Source organism: Oenanthe melanoleuca, chromosome 1A, assembly GCF_029582105.1.
Source record: "Oenanthe melanoleuca isolate GR-GAL-2019-014 chromosome 1A, OMel1.0, whole genome shotgun sequence".
NCBI classification, from domain to species: Eukaryota; Metazoa; Chordata; class Aves; order Passeriformes; family Muscicapidae; genus Oenanthe; species Oenanthe melanoleuca.
Genome location: NC_079334.1, coordinates 43,156,093 through 43,172,874, shown reverse-complemented (window position 1 = coordinate 43,172,874; position 16,782 = coordinate 43,156,093). Strand labels below are relative to the sequence as shown.

Below are 16,782 nucleotides of genomic sequence, written 5' to 3'. Positions count from 1 at the left end.
TTTGTCCCATATTTTAAGTATTTTCATGTTCATCTACTTTGACAAATGTCATATTGTGCTATGAAACCTGATTGAATTTAGCTGAAGAACTCTAGAAAATGGTTATATACACCTATCGAGACCTACACATGAAGCTAACATGACTCAATGCCTTGCATTTTGTAGAAAGAAGTACAAAAGGCCTAAATTTGTTCAGACATTCAAAACAAAATACACCAAAAACTTTATCAGTTTAGTCTCTACTAGTGTAAGAAAATAATACTAAAGGTCAGAGTAGAATGCAAAAACAAAAGAGCAAGAAGAAAAAGTCTTGTTCTTTGAAGGCATTATCCAGCTCCCAGGCTTCTAGTGACTTAGCTGGGAAGAAGTTATACTACTGTGAGAAAAGTATACATAGTAAATCCTACATTTATTTCAGTTTCTTTATGCCTATACGCAACTTGGTTAAAATCACAGCCTGTAGAAGGAATTCTGTGCCATTGCTGTTAGATTTCTTTTAGCTGGCTTATATCTGAATATATAGTATAGGAATACATCTGTTTTTGTAAAATTTCTTTATGATTAAATGTGTTAAATTTAATCCTCCTCTTGGCTTGCTTGCAGATTCGTTACTGGGCTGCTCATGAGAAAGAAGCAGCTGCACAGCGGGTACAGGTGAGCAATCAAGAGTATTCAACCAAACTGGAAAACCTGAAGCCTAACACTCGCTACCATGTCGATGTGTCTGCCTTCAATAGTGCAGGCTATGGACCTCCCAGCACCACCATTGATGTTGTTACCAGGAAAGCACGTAAGTAAATAGAGCATTAGGTTAAGCATAATCGTGTCCATTATGTTTTCAACCATGGCTTCTCATTCATATCATAGATGATCTCTCCTCATGTGGTATTGCTCGTTAGTCTGAAAATTTCTGCTAAAATGCTCCTTCCTCTCTTTTGTTGCCATGTTTGATGGGGATGTCTTACAAAAGGCAATAAAGAGGCTAAGATTATATGCTCAAAGGAGGGTCACCTACAAGCTCAGATCAGGTTGCTCAGGGATTTGTCCAGCTGGATCTTGAAAACCTAAAGGAATAGAGACTGCACAGTCTCTCTGAGAAACCCCTTCCAGTCCCTTACTTATTCTGAGCATGTAGTCTGAGACTCTTAATCAATTTCATCCTCCTGCCATGCCATCCAAGAGCCTGAATCCTTTTTGATCCAGGGACAAGGGGACTCTTAGGTCCCCTCCAAAACTGTCTCTCCCCCAGGGTGAACAAGCACAGCTCTTTCACCCTTCCTCCCCAAATGAGGTGTTCCAGATCCCCACCAGGTTGGTATTGCTCTTGTTGAACTCACTCCAGATTACCAGTGTCTTTCAAGCATTGGGAATCCCAAAGCTGGACACAATATTCTAAATGGTGAGCAGCTGAGACCAGCTATTACTTAGACATCTATACACTGCCTTTCTGTTTATTCGGTAGCAAGAAGGATTCCGATGATTAAAATGTGACCAACTGCCATTTTCATCAACAGCAAAGCAGCAGATTCAGGCAACCTTGAGAAGTGGGTGATCTGAAACTCACCCTAGCATTAACATACCATTACAGGTTTATGAATATTGCTCCTGACTCAGTGAGGATACCTAGCACTAGCATTGACTGAACAATGTAAGAAAAGTACCTTGTGTAATTTAGAACACAGTTATCTGGGCTAAAAATGCATGCAACTGATTTGAGGATTTCTGTCAGTAAATAGTGTATTGTGCAACTTGCACCTCCTTCATTAATAAGAGTCCATTTTATAAGCTTTTTGTGTAAGTTATGATTAATGGTTTCTGCAGTGGGGTACTTCGGTTTCTGCTGAACTGAGTTCAATGATGTAGAAATGGCTGTAAATAGTTGATTAAGTATTTGATATCAGTGAATAAATACGGCTTACACCACATTTCTGAGAGCTTCTGAAGGTAGTTGCATACCAGCAAACACTCGTGGGCAGCAGCACAGTGAAGGGTAATGTTGGCCACTTCCATTCTGGCTACACAGAAATGCAGACTCACAATGCAGCCACTGCACAAAGCCATCCAAAATTGCCTGGCTGGAGCTGTAGCAGTTCATTCCAGGAAGGAGACTATTCCTTGCTCATGTATATGGCAACCTAATTTCCATTTTCACATTTTTACATGTCTTTATAAAAACACCATTGAACATTTGTGAAATCTCATTTATGTGTACATTATACATATTTTGCTTTTCAGCTCCAAGCCAACGTCCAAGAATTATCAGTTCTGTAAGATCTGGCTCAAGGTACATCATCACCTGGGATCACGTGAGGGCAATGTCAAACGAATCTGCCGTTGAAGGATACAAAGTATGATATTTGAAAATATTTTTTATCTTTCTGTATGATTCATGCAGTGCATTTTATAGACAGTGTCGAATCTTTGTACGTAATCAGGCTTACACCTACTTGAATGCTGAAGAGAAAGGTATCATGCTGAACAATCACAACCATCCAGTAGGCTTAGGGCAAAGCCAGTGGGCTTAGTCAACATGGTGAGAAAATATTGGGGCACTGAAATTCATTTGAGTGGTAAACCATTTTATGGGAGAGTTCATAGCAGTGACTGCAACAACCTCATTTCTCACATAATCACACTTAATGTCTGTTGGCTTAAAATAATGCTAGAAAAGTTGTACGCTTTATAGTTTTTCCTTATATCAGTGTGCATTGTTCCAGTTTTCCTTTCCCATCTCCAGGGGGACTACAGTTCCTGACACATGAACTTTTAAAATCTGGGAAGGTAGAGGAAGGGAAGGGACCTCTACTATCATTAGATGCTGTTACTCTGTAACCACAGCAAGTGTATATACCGACTATAGGACATGTCGAAATCTTCAGATATTAGTTCCTGTTTAATGTTGCTGCTTGCTTGTCAGTAAGAAAATTAGTATCATATTCTCATTTGCAAATTTGATTGAGGAGTTGAATTCCTTCCTGGGAATTGCTAATAGTGTTTCATAGAGATTTTTTCAGAAAGAAGTGGGATCTTTTTTAAAGGTCCCACAATATATACCATTCCATTTGCAATAGTTTAGCGTCATTGAGAGTTAATACTAAAATTTATAATAGGTTCATTTATGAAAGTGGTTATAAATTTTATGTCAGAAAGCCCAGCTAGTTCTTATATTTTTATTTGATGGTCTCTGCCAGCCTGCATTATTATTCTCCATCACTTAATTACCTATTTTGCATGTAAGTGCTGAAATTATTTTTCAGAAGTGGCATAATTTTGTAACACAAAATGAGAAACATCCTTTCTAGATTCACCTTGTGTAAATACGGAAAAAAGCTGTATTAGCCACTAATTTTATATATATACATATATGTGCATGTGTATGTGTGTGTATTATATGTATATGTAAATATATATATATATATATAATGTTTCATGTGAATAAAAACCTACTGCTTTTTCATTGACACACTGTAAATCTATAAATGTATCTTCATGGAAATGCAACATTTCAATAATTTACCATGACTTTCCTAGGTACTGTATAGGCCAGATGGACAGCATGAAGGCAAGTTGTTTTCCACTGGAAAGCACACGATAGAGGTCCCAGTCCCCAGCGATGGTGAATATGTTGTTGAGGTGCGAGCACACAGTGAAGGAGGAGATGGAGAAGTAGCCCAAATAAAAATTTCAGGTGAGCAGATAACTTCCCTTTTCCTTTGCCACACTCCTTGGAAATCTTGGACTGAATGTTTCCCTCTTGCATGCTATTGAGAGATGGGAACATCAAAAATTGGAAAGGTAGCCCTTCAGCAGTGACTGCACTGAGAATAAGAGTATATCTTAAAACATTTCTGAGGAATCATAGCACACACAGGACACTTCTGTAACAGTCCAGCTCAATCCTGGAAGCACTGCCCATCTTCCAAATACCAGACTGCTTTTACTTGTGCCCCTGGTTAGGCTGCCCCTTCTAGTAGTGTCCTATTAGCATAACTGCATGGTGCAGGCCTCAAGATCTAGGTGTCAGTTTGGAATAACCCCATAGTTCCTAGTACCTTTCGCCTCTATCTCATTCCTCTGTCAACACTCACTAAAAGGAAAGTAATAGAGAAAAGGAGTGGTCCACAGTGATCCACACACAATTTGGGAAGTTCCATTTCTCTGTGAAAAGGGGATCTGTGGCACAAAAATGGTAAGTAAGCAATGAGAAACTCCACACGCCCTAATTCAGAGTGGTCTGGGTGATTGGTAAAGAAGAGAAGGGACCTTGGCTGAAGATAATTCAAATTTGTCTCAATGTTGACTGTAAATACAAGTTCAGATATGGTTTGCACATCTCCTTCCTGTTAGTTTTTTATCTTAAGTAGTTTCCTTGGCCCTATTTGGTATGAAAGAAAACATATGAATAGACATCAAGGAATTGGATAGTATCTTTGCAAGGTTATGATTCATACACTTACATTGTACTCTTGTCATTTTAATTAAAAAAATCAATTTGGGGAATAGAAAAGAATAAACATCAACAATATTCTTGTCACAGAAAAAATGTAATCATTATTGTGGCTTTTTAAAAAGAACAATGCTTATGCTGTATTATCTGTACTGTGAGGGAAGCTGCTCATTCCTAAAGGAGTGGACCTCCCATCTGCAGGTTTTCAGTAATATATACAGCTTATATCACCTGGTGTGAGCTCATTTTTATTTGTATGAAGTTTTTATTTTGTGTGTATTTTGTTCTAACGAACACCTGCATAGTTGACATTTTTTGCCTAATTTTATTGTCTGTGTTTATCTGGCATTGTTTCCTTTTATAGCTGTTGTTAGATTAAAGAGGATTCTTGTATCTAATATATTCTTCCCATTAAGAAATGTGACTAATGTCACTAGCCAAGTGACTAATCAAATGTTGAAAAGACTGTGTGCCTTGAATTTCTCTATGATTACATTTTCATTAGGTCTTAAATAATTTCATCAACTCTTTTCTTCACCTCTTCAGCTTCTGAGACTTTCTTTAGGACTGTAGATACTATATAAGCACTGTTTCAACTCAGCTGTTTGCAGAGATATTCTTGCCTCCCCACACTTAACTACTTGCAGCATTATTCATTAAAAGCTTTCATTAGCCATTTATTACCTTGCACAGGGCAATGAAATGATTTTCATCTTGTTTGTCCAACACCATCTCTAAATCCTTCCTGGAATCTTTGTTTTCCAGGATACAGTATCTCATCCTTTTCAGAGTACCACCACAGTGTCATGTCTTTTTGTGTTTCGTTTTGCCTGTGACTATGACAAAGCACAGTTGGTTTGAATGGTTTGAGTCCTTGTGCTGTCTGATTTTTTATATTAATATGTTGTCTCTATTTGCCATTTTGGTTCTGTAGGTTTTTACTTCTGTTTTTGATAAAAATATTTGGATTGTATTCAGTCTACAGCTGTTCAGTGTGGAATTGTGCTAGAAATTCAGTGGCCATTCTTCAATAATTGTGTTTTGAAATCTGCTGGTGATAGAATTCTTAATCCATTTAGCATATATGTTAATTGTGTACACCATGTTCTATGAGAATATTTTGGGATAGTAAGTCAACTGCTTAAAAAAGCTGGAATATATTGTGTTGTATTATCATACACTGGGACAATCACTTTCAACATTTTTATAAGGTGTAAAAAAGTTGAGGCTGCTGCTGTCTTCAGGATATGTCCTGAGTATCTTTGTATAAAGCATGCATTATAGCCTGCCACTGGTGTGGTGCAAAGACCCTTTATGTCACAGCTGGCAGCTTGCTTCCCAGACCAAAAGCATTGTGTCAGTACAAGGTCAAGCCCAAGCTGATCAGTCTTGCCAAGATTATGACCTGCCCCAAGTATGCCTGTACAGAATTAGCACCACCAGGAGAGCTGGCACCCTACAAATGCTGGTTTGCAGAGTTTTGCCTTGAAGGTCTTCCATACTGCAGACAAGTTTTCATGCACAAATTCTACCATACACCAGCTATACAGGAAATGTACCTCTGGTGAGCTAGACAGAGGCAGCATTCCCTGGACTCAGTTCAGGAAAGTTTGAAAAAGAGACAGAAGGCAAGGTAATCTCTTTGGAATACGTATTATGCAGTAAACCGGGCAAGAATTTCAGGTTATTTCTAGGCTGCTTTTCCAAAAAGCAGAACAAGGTATATTTTTAACACCTACACATTTCAAACCATGCCTGCTCATTTTTATCCTTAAGAAAATCTTCCAGTAATGCATCAGGGTTTAAAATAATTACCCCAAAAGAATGATAGACTACTGAAATTATTATTATTTTTTATTGTGGATTTTCTCAGAGTATTGCAAAGAACAGAAGTTTGATATGAATGCATGTTTCGCTGCTTGACTGACAAAAATGGAAGTTACATATTTACACAGAGATGTAAACAATAGAGCAAAACATAAGGCATCTTACCAAACTCAGAGAGGAATATTGCCTTACATGATCTTTAGATATCTGATTCCAGAGTTTGCAAACCTACCTAATGGGCAGAATTATGCAGCTAGGGCAGAATTTTCAAATAGCCTATATGCTGAACAGGAATGGCCAGATCTTAAACAAGTAGTGTCTTACAACACCAGTGTTTCATCCAGATGGGTGTTTTCCTGCTGTTCACTGGGTGTCAAATCCAAAGTAATCTACTTAATATGGCTGAGTAAGGTGTCTAAGCTCCCATTATGATCAGCTGTCATCTAGGGTGTAATTCAGAATGTTAAACAAAGCCTGTAGACTTTGAGATGTCCCAGTTTATCAGGGAAATCTACACAATTCTGACAGGCATGACACGAAATATGGGGGACCTGAGGCCTTCTGGATGGGCAGGTTGTCTTGTTTCTGACAAATTTGGAAGGGAGCTTCCAAAGGGATGATTCCTTAAAGGGCAAAATTCAGCAGTTCTTCCCTCCACCTGTTTGGGAGATAAACTTCCTTTGAGAAAAGTGGAAAGAACTTTTTTATTTAACAAGCAAAGTATTTATAAGCATGAAAAATGAATAATATTAAACAATAAAACCTTTTGCTGTTTTGAGGAGTTGACAAATTCAGAAAGTCATTCTGCAGCTCAGAGAGAGTCCTCTGTGGGTGTGTTTTGGATCACTGAGTGTCTCTCAGTCCCTCCTGTGTTGAAATGTAGCCCCAGTGGGCCACACACATGAAGTCCTGGTGTTTTTTTCTGGGTTTTTGGTCCAGAGCATGTTTGAACAGTTCCAGGAAAAGAAAAAGCAACAGTCCAGGTAACTTGTCTGCCTCAGCTAGCTAATAAAACTAACTAAAAGCAAAGGAGAGCTCTCTCCCACTCCCTGTCTGTGCTGCAGACGACATGCACCAGGAGAGAGCTGAAGCTCTTAACTCTTTTTGAATACAGCCACAAAAAATCCCACTGTTTTTCCCTCTCCCCCACTTCGCTGTCAGATCTAGTTTCAAAGGCACAAAGCGTATTTCTGGCATAAAGAGACGAGTGGGAATACAATTCAGCATCATGAAGTCACCCCAGGACACCAGAAAGGTGGAGGCCAGACAGGACACCAGAAGACATCTTTAATCTATACTTCAGGTGCACGAGCACTAACTGGCCCTGAGGTCCTTTCATGGGAATTAAGACTGTAGCATATTTTAACTAACATAATTACATTTGAAAGTCAAATGGAAAAGAAATTAGAAGTAGATTTTATTTCTGTCTCAATTCCTTTTTTAAGGGGAAAACTTCCTTTTTATTTTCCTCATCCTCTTCCATCTCACAGCAAATCCAGTCACCTGCAAAAGGGGGAAGCAAATATCCTGCAGCTACTTTGCTCTCGTGTAACCAGTCAGCTTCAACAGGATACACTATTTTAGTTGAGAGTGATATAAACAAAGTTTACCAAACACAGTTATCTCACATGCATTTCTTTTTTGTCAACATCTTGAAATAAAAGTTCTTATCATCAAATCGCTTTCTGTATATGTGCATTCCAGCATACAGCTATAATCAGTGTAAAATACAGCCATGATCTTTTGTATTTTGTTGGCCAGTGCCTGTTGTAGAGTAAGGAGCTTGGACATATTTTTCAAGCCCATTATAGTGAATTAATGAGCTACACAGTTTAAAACTAATTACTGAGTTACCACAAATAGATAAAGGTTGGAACAACTTTTTTAACCAATGGAGTATTTTTCAACAGTTAATAATAGGCTTACCTGTTTCTTTTGAAATATAGTAAAGACTGAGAATCTTTTTTTTCTCTCTTGCATGATTTTTGGACTGCAGTGCTTTTTCTTATTACTAATATTGGTGTAATCAAAACAATCTTGCAATCAGTAGGAACTAAAACCATATGGTGCTTGGTTCTTTTTTCACTTCACTTGTGTAACTGCACTGGCCTCAGTACAATTGCTTTATGCCAGAATAAAGAAAAATAGAATCAAGCTCTCAAGTTTTAAAATTTCATCCAGGGTGGGAGAGTGGGGAAGGTTACTCTTCTCATTTGGGTAAATATTGGGAAAGAAAAGAAAATACCTTCAGCTTCTTACGTGAAATCAGGTTTATGTCTCAGTTTAAATAGTGACATGGTCAAAGAATAATTTATGTATTGTATATGCTTCTAGAAAGAGAACAAAATTACAGTTTCTCTGTGTTCACTGCACACATATATATACACATATGAATTCAATTTGCCAGAGGCATGTTTCAGTATCCTGAAATAGTATTTACTTTGAAGTACAGCTCTTTCAAAGGAAAATCCATAAATTTTGCCTGTACTAATTTACACAATCCTTTTAATTATTTAACTTCTAATTTTTTCAATTACTATTTGAAAGGGGACAAATGTTTATTGTACATATTAGTATCAAGTAAGTCAGGTGACCGTTCTCTTCTCATGTGGTACAATCGCAATCTTCTGTTTGTGATTTGAAAGAGTCCATCTGTTGCAAAGATTGTTGTAGTAATAAGAGAAGGAGAACACAGGTAAAAATTGTAATACTAAAGAAAACAGACTCTGTCTAGCTGGGGCATGACAGTCCTTTGTTACTCTCCTTGGACCGATATAAACATTTGGTACAAGAATATAGCAAAAAGCTTCTATTAAAGTAAAAGTACATTTCCAAAAGAGCTCTCCTCTAAAGGAGGAGTAATTTTCAAAATGCATTTGATTTTGACTCATGACTCAAAAATTAAGTAGAAAATATCCAGAATGCCCTCTAACCTGGTACATACTTATGCTTAAATCAACATATTTTCTCTGGTATTTTTCTTGATTTTTCTTCATCACCACATTTCATTTCATCACAATTCTAATTTATTGGTATTGCCTCCTTTCAGGCCTTAGTTTGATTGAATAAGGTTACAGTTCCATGCATTACAACATACTCAGTGATAGAGCAAGTGGTTTCTTGAAAAGTCATATTCTCATGAATTTCAATTTTTTCTCTTTTTCTTGTATTCAAACTCAAAGGTTGGACAGACAGTGGAATTATTTTCATATCTAGTTATGTTTTCTTAGTCTGCATTATCCTGTGATAATCCCTGTTTCCTTTCTTCCTTTCTGCAGTGACTTTAATGCCCAATTTATGATATTTTTTTCTGCCTTGCTGAAGAGCAAGGCCAAGTTGAAGCTGGTCTGTCCTGTTGGACTAATTTCTTTACTTTGCTGCTACTCAGTCCATTATTTTCATTGTCTGCATGTTTTTCATGTTGCATTCCAGCCCTAGGTGCTGCTTGTTCGCACTGATCATTCCTTGTGATGATGCAGTACTCAGAGAGCAGAGGGAGGGAGGCTGTGCCACTATTTTGCAGTTTGCCCTGTGCACCACGTGGTTTTTTAAATGTAGACTACTTGCAAGTCAGAAAGAGTGACACATCTGGTATATAGTTGGGCTGAATTTATTTGTAAGAAAAATTCACACATCCCTATTTTCTTGAGCAAGGAGGAGTAGAATCCTCCCTCAGAAATCCCCAGACACGCCAGCTGGCCAAAGAAGATCCTCTGGGTAGGTCACAGGGGAATCTCCTCATGCTATTATTTGTTGCTTGCACAACTTAAAAAAGAGTACATTTTATAAAAAAAATTACCAGTGATCTTCTACTTTACTCTCCATATGAAAGAATCTATACTGAATATTAGTGTATGTGAAGGGGAAGAGGTATTTGAGAAATAACCTATGTTTATTGACAGCTAAGTAATAATCCAATGACTGAAAATTTTCTGATTTTCCTTAGAGTCCAGGTCATCTTTTCATGTTGGCAGCCCAGGTCTGTGGCAAGGCTAGAGTCAATGAAAAAGCAGCCCCAGCTTCTGCCTGCTGACAATGCCAAGGTTCCAGGTGCTATTGCCAGAATAAAACAAAATGTTTTCTTGACTCTGAATTTTCAAGTAGGAGAGGACAGACTAACATGGGGTGGAAAAATGCCCCAGACCATCAGCAGCAATTCAAATAAGTTTTTCTTAAGATGGATTAAGCTCTTCCCTAGATGCACAGCAACCTTAGCATAGCACAAAGCATGGGCAGATGGACAGACTTCGTTTCCATCCCATACATCTACTACTGCAAAAACAGTAAATCACAGAGTTGTGAATCACTCCATAGTGCCTTTCTTGAAAGGTTTATGGCACAGGCAAGAGGAAAATTTCCTCGTGCACAAACAAAGGTTTCCTAGACAAGGGAAAGTTGGACGCATGATTTAGTAATGATGCCAGTGATGCAAGATAAGTACATTATAATTAGTTCTGTTATTTTCCATTTACCATGAATAGGGATAACAGAATTTAAATCATGTCAGCTGATACTACCTATTTCGTTTGCAATAGCCTTTCAAGAAGACAGTATTTCCAGCTGGGGCAAGAGCAGTTTCTTTCCAATAGCCAGTTGAAAAGCAACAAACCCACCTCTTCCTTTTATGCAGTTTAGTTTAACCTAAAGAAATATTTCTCCCCCATTTCTGTTTTTCTGTTCTACCTGAGTAAACATGAAAACACTGAGAAAACAAATACAAATGAAGTTTAATAGTTGATAAAGAAACTAATGACTTGGAAGAGGCAAAAATCTATTCATTTTTCTTAGGTGGCCTTTTTTTTCCACACAGAAGTGGACAAAATTAGTTAGATGCAAGGAGAAATAGAATATGAGAAGACTTTGCAATTAACCTTTCTTATAGTAAAAATGATAGATAAAAACTAGACAGCCCTAATGGAATACAGGTCCTTGGATAAGCACATTAGTAGGTCTTTTGTAGGCCTGACTTATGAATCTAAGAGAGCAACATTCACGGTACATTTGCTATGGCATATTCACACTCATATGCACACAGACCTAAAGAGTATGTGAATACTTCCCATTGAGTTCAGTGAAGAGTTTGTGTTGAATGCATTTGCATCTTCTTAACAGGTTGAGCCTCAAGGAGTGGGATTATCAGCCCAGGCTGTCATTGGCATTCATCAGCAGTCCTCTTGCTTGGGACTGTGCAGGGGAAAAAAAAAAGAAAAAAAAACCACCAAAAAACCAAACCAACCAAATGAAAAACAACAAAAACGCCAAACAAACAAAAAAACCCACAAAAACCCAGCCAAATTAAAGGGCATGTGTTTTATTTATTTAAAAGAAATGAGGACACTTGATAGTAAGTTCACATGTGGTACGTATGTTAGAGTGGTCGTTGGGTCACGTGGTGCTGATTTGGTTTTGACACTGACTTTGATGGCTTTAGTTTGCAATTGCTTGTACAGTGGATCCATAAAATGCTGGTTTGGAGGAGAGATTGCGCATTATAGCACTGAGGAGAGAAAGAATCTTCAGGCACTACATATATCCAGCTCATATCTGGTCTGACTTCAGAGGGAGCTTAATAATCCTTCTCTTTTAATTTACATCCACATATTTATTTGTACACACCCAGTAAGTCTTTATCTGGCATTCTCCAGCTTTTAAAAGTTGCTAAAACTGACAGATCACAATTGCGCTGCTGCACAGAATTAAATCTTATCTGTTCTTAGGAAAACTTTTTTTAACTTCCATTCATGAGCCACAGGAGCGTACTGTCTGTCATGGAATGGCAAATGGTGTTACCAGTAAAGCATGGATCCTAACCATGTAGGTCAGTAATCTAACAAAAAAGAAAAAGATAACCTGTTTAAGGTGCATTTATCCTGCTAATGCTGTGTTAATGTGCTGTCCAAGGGTAGGACTTGCTTTATTTGAGAAAGCTGGTAAATATATCTCTGCAAAAGTGCCTAAACCTTGTAAGAACCACTATAATGAGGAGAATTGCTAACTGTTCTCGAGCCAGTAAGCACATGTCAGGAGAAGATTTATTATTCCTTTCTCTTTGTAGAACAACAACACACAAACAGATGTTTCCTCATACTTGCACATTGTTCAACTTCACTCAGCAACCTTTTTGTCTTGTTTTCCTCCATTAGAAGAGTTCAAAATTTTTATTTGTGTCTTTCCAACTGCATTATCCTGGTCTGACAAAAGCAGAATACATTTTCTGGGGATATTCTTGAGCACAGAACCGGATTTTTCCCCCCTATGGCTTCATTCATTAAGAAGGAACCTCTACTTTTATATTTAGGAATAAGAAGTAAATATTAATGTGCCTCATAAATCACTAAAAAATAAGATGAATATACCCCTGTATTTTGACAGTTTGTCATGCTGTGCTTGTTTTTAGGCCTGCTGAAATCTCTTCCATTCAGTTTGTGTATTACCTTCTCAGTATGGTTTTCCTTCATTTAACATTTTCTGGAGGCCTGTTCCAGCAGCGCCTCAGGACTTTTAGCACCAGCTGCAAGAATTTCTGTGCTTAGTGTTCAACAGCAAGCCAAGCAGTAAGCTGGGTGCTGCACTGCCCATCTACTATCCTGATACAGACAAGCCTCTCTGGGATGAAAGAATAGCCAGTTCTCAGGCTCATTGTCCCATCTCCAAGACTGACAGCCAGGCACAGTTTGGCTGGGTTTTTTTCTCTATAGGTGTTTCTTGACAGGGAGCTGGACCACCACAACACAAACTGCTTAACAATAGCAATTTTTATTTCTGTTTGCCAGAGGGAGTCATGTAAAGTTTGTAAGTCATAGATTAATATTTTATGTTTTAAAATATTTGTTTAAGAAATACCCTTGTGACTTTAACAGATGCAAATGCCACACTGCTAGAAGTCAGCCACCTGGACTTTGTAATCTGGCAAGTAAACAAACGGACCAGGCTCTTTGACATCTCTCAGATTATTGCTGTTCATATGAGCATTAACATTTCCAAAGGTGTCTCTTTGCTTTGTCACATTTCAAAGACTCCATTCATTTTGTTTTCCCATGCTTAAATATTTATTTTGACCTTTTGCCTCCTGGTATAATAACCTCCTGGCTTGTTGGACTGGCCAAATCAAGATACACTGATGTGTCCTGAATGGCCTTGTTTCTTGTATAAACATGCTGCATAAACATGCAGCTCTTGCAGAATAAAAGAGTGAGTCCTCTGCCGTACTGCAGCAAGTCTCTTTGTCCATTTCAGATTGTCTGTACAGGTAGGGGCTGTGCTGAGATATACCAGCTGGTTTCCAGCCTCCTTACTCTGTGGACTTCAGGATTATTCCCCCCACTGCAAGTAGTGCTGAAGTCAGACCAAGTAAGACCAATACTGTGTTGTTTTCTGCTCGATGCACAGGTGCCGCTGTTGGAGTACCAACTCTGCTCCTGGTCCTAGTGGTGCCTGCCCTGGGTGTCCTTGCCTGCTCGGGATTCTGAATGTAGCTGGATTCACCTTGTCCTCCACCTAACACAAAGGACTCCCTTTGAAGATGAGGACCACGATTTCTTTTTGATTCCTGTGGCACCATCCTAAGCCAAATAAATTACACTTTAAAAAGAATAACCCTACCAATTTCCTATGAACTTTAAGAGGACTGAGGCATCCAGGAACTCCTTCATGAAGTAAATCAACTTTTGAACGGCTAAGAAATATTTTTAACTTGTTCCAATATGCCTTATAAAACACTTATGCTGATCTGTGACAGTTGCATGATTCGGTCCAATGGGGCAAGTTACAGTGTTAAAACCCAATAACATAGGCTGTACAGTGAAAGTAAAATCACCATACGTAGGTGCTTTAACTTGAATAACAAATTGTGAAATATAATAGAGATTGAAATGTTGATTGTATGTGATAAATGTAAGAGTACTACGTCTGTCTGTACTATCCTGTATGTTTTGTGTACTGCATATTTTTGAATAGCCCCGTCATCATTTATTGGGATTACTGGTTTTTAGAGAGACAGTCAAAGCAAAAACATTTCATTATTTAGAGCTATATTTCTTGAGGTTATTGGATAGAATTTTAAAATAAAATAAAAATAAAAGCCAGTGATAAGGATTTTTTTGTTTAAAATATTTTTGGGACCCCTGAGTCATGGATAGCATGCTCAGCTTAAAGGAATTTACCTGTGCTTCACTGACCCAAGATTTATTATAATCTTTTCTTAAAAGAATTTTGTTGAAAAATTCTGTTATGGTAATTGTTGCTGGGCTTGGGAGTCAAATGTCAGCTTTAAGGGAAGCAGCGTAATGTATTGGTTTTGATTTAGTCATATTCCTATTGTTATTATTAAGGTAGCAATATAACAGGAGTTTGGAGATGAGTCCATGCTAAGATCAGCCAAGTGGACCATGAAATGGTAGGAAACGTGTGTTATTTTTTAAAGTGAAAAGATTTAAAATATAAAGAAGAAAAAGATATACAATAAATGGCAAAAGCAGAGTAGCACAGTAAAAAAATTATTATATTTACATTTTTATGCTGCAGACACCAGGTGTTACCTTCCTGTATTGAAGGCGTACATTTGGGAGAACTATATGCTTTTTCAAGAACTTGTTATTATTCTAATGTTCATAGTGTTGTAAATAAGAGTTTTAAAGTTCTGAGACCATTTCTCTATTTGATAGAGTACTGGATGATCCAACTGTGTGTTAGTACGTGAAAGTCAGATCCCAACTGTTAGTCAAATCTACATGTTTACTATGGCCTTTTCAAAATGGGAACTCTATTAGAGATAGAGAATGTTTTTGTTCTGACTGTGTCTAGAGTGTTTCAGTGCTGGGTTTCTTTGTTGGTTTGTTTGGGGTTTTTTAAGTTGTTAAAGAAATGCACATTCCTTTCATTTTCCATGGTATGCTGGGAATTAGTTTGAGTGTGAATGATGAAGAAACACAGTGATGTTGAATCAGCTGGCTCAAGTAATAGTGCAATGTCTGATGCTTCAAGAATTATAAGCTTTGAATCATATTTTATTAGCACAACCTTGCTAGCTACTTAGAAATAGATTTTATCTTTTTAGAACTGATACTGTAGAGGTCTGTAATAATATTTACATGAAGCAAGGATAGGTCTATTAATAATTTACACCCCTTTATTTTATTTGTATAATTTTGTACTATATATTTACATGTAAAATGTAGAGTCTTCATTACTAAATATCAATAATATGGTTTTAGTTTAATTTTAACTATTTGTTACAAGATGAAAATTTTTTAAATAGGCAAAAGTGATAACTCCCCTATAGAGGAATGTCAAAGTGTCAAACACTATTGAGTTTCATAAATTGTATAATTATTTGAAAGAAAAGTGAGCTGTCTTCATACATAAGAAACATATATGCTGTAAGCCTTCTGTACAAAAAAAATGTGTTTTATTGTGTTTCATCTGGTTTTGTTCTTTTGCAGTATGACTCATTTTTATATAATATACAACCACAAGTACATCTTTTGCCAAATGCATGATTGCCTTTTACTTTTCTAATACATGGTGTAAGAAGCAAAGGTGTTTCATTTTTGCATGGAAATGACCTGGGAATTAAAGCCACTTCTCTTTTTTCAAATCAGCAACATGGATGAGGTAGGTGTCACATACTGATCAGATAGTTGGAGACTTTTCTGTTTCACATAATTGTGTAAATTTGACTGGGACCTTCAGCTTCAAATTGTTGTCAAGAAAAACTAACTAATGTATCATCTGCTTTAAAACGCAAGGTTCTTAATTAAAATTTATATAGATAGACATATTTGTTGTTTCTTTATATTTCAGGAAAATTGATATTGCTATTATTTGATACTGATAAATATTGAACTGGTTTTTTAGTTACTTTTTATCTTTTCTTTTCAAATGAGTAGAACAGGACTGTGCTTTGTCCTTTTTATGAATGAAAAGTAAATGACAATTAAATAAATGTATTAATGTTACTCAAAGTATTATAACTGTCTTTTGAATTGGAGCTTTCTAATTTCATAACAGTGATGTGGTCATCTCTACTAGTAAAGGTGTGGATAGAATGAAGTCCTGTGTATCCCTGCCCTGCCTTCTTTGATTATTGCTGGAGTTTAAGAGCTTTTCTGGATGATTTGCTTTTATTATAGGTGATACAGATAGAAAGATTTTCCTAAAATCAGTAACAGGAAGCATCCTGAGAGCTTTTCGCCACTTTTGGAAGCAAGAGATAACTAAGGAGAGTATTTTTTCAGGTAATGTTTTCTATTCCTGTAGATATATGTTGTGATTTAACCCCAGCCAGCAACTAAGCCCCACATGGCTGTTTGCTCTCTGCCTGAACATGAGTGGAGAGAAGATCAGAAAAGTAAAAGTGGGAAAGCTCATGGATTGATGTAAAGACAGTTTAATAGGAAAAGCCAAAGCAGTGCACAGATGCAAAGCAAAACAAAGGATTCATTTGCCACTTCCCATAGGCAGGTGTTCAGCCATCTTTCCCTGCCAAGGAAGCAGGGATACATTATGGT

At 37.2% G+C, this 16,782-nt stretch overlaps 1 protein-coding gene across 2 annotated transcripts in view; it reads left to right on the top strand.

Annotated features, from left to right (window-relative positions):
- The window catches only part of CNTN1 (contactin 1), a 201,165-nt gene extending 184,935 nt beyond the window's left edge, over positions 1-16,230 (top strand). For both annotated transcript variants that reach the window (XM_056481790.1, XM_056481791.1), the window contains 4 exons: positions 604-790; positions 2,236-2,348; positions 3,532-3,688; positions 13,664-16,230. In XM_056481790.1, the coding sequence (XP_056337765.1) occupies positions 604-790; positions 2,236-2,348; positions 3,532-3,688; positions 13,664-13,743 (537 nt within the window). In that variant the 3' untranslated portion in view covers positions 13,744-16,230. The remainder of the gene's footprint in view (positions 1-603; positions 791-2,235; positions 2,349-3,531; positions 3,689-13,663) is intronic.
- The last annotated feature ends 552 nt before the right edge of the window (positions 16,231-16,782 follow it).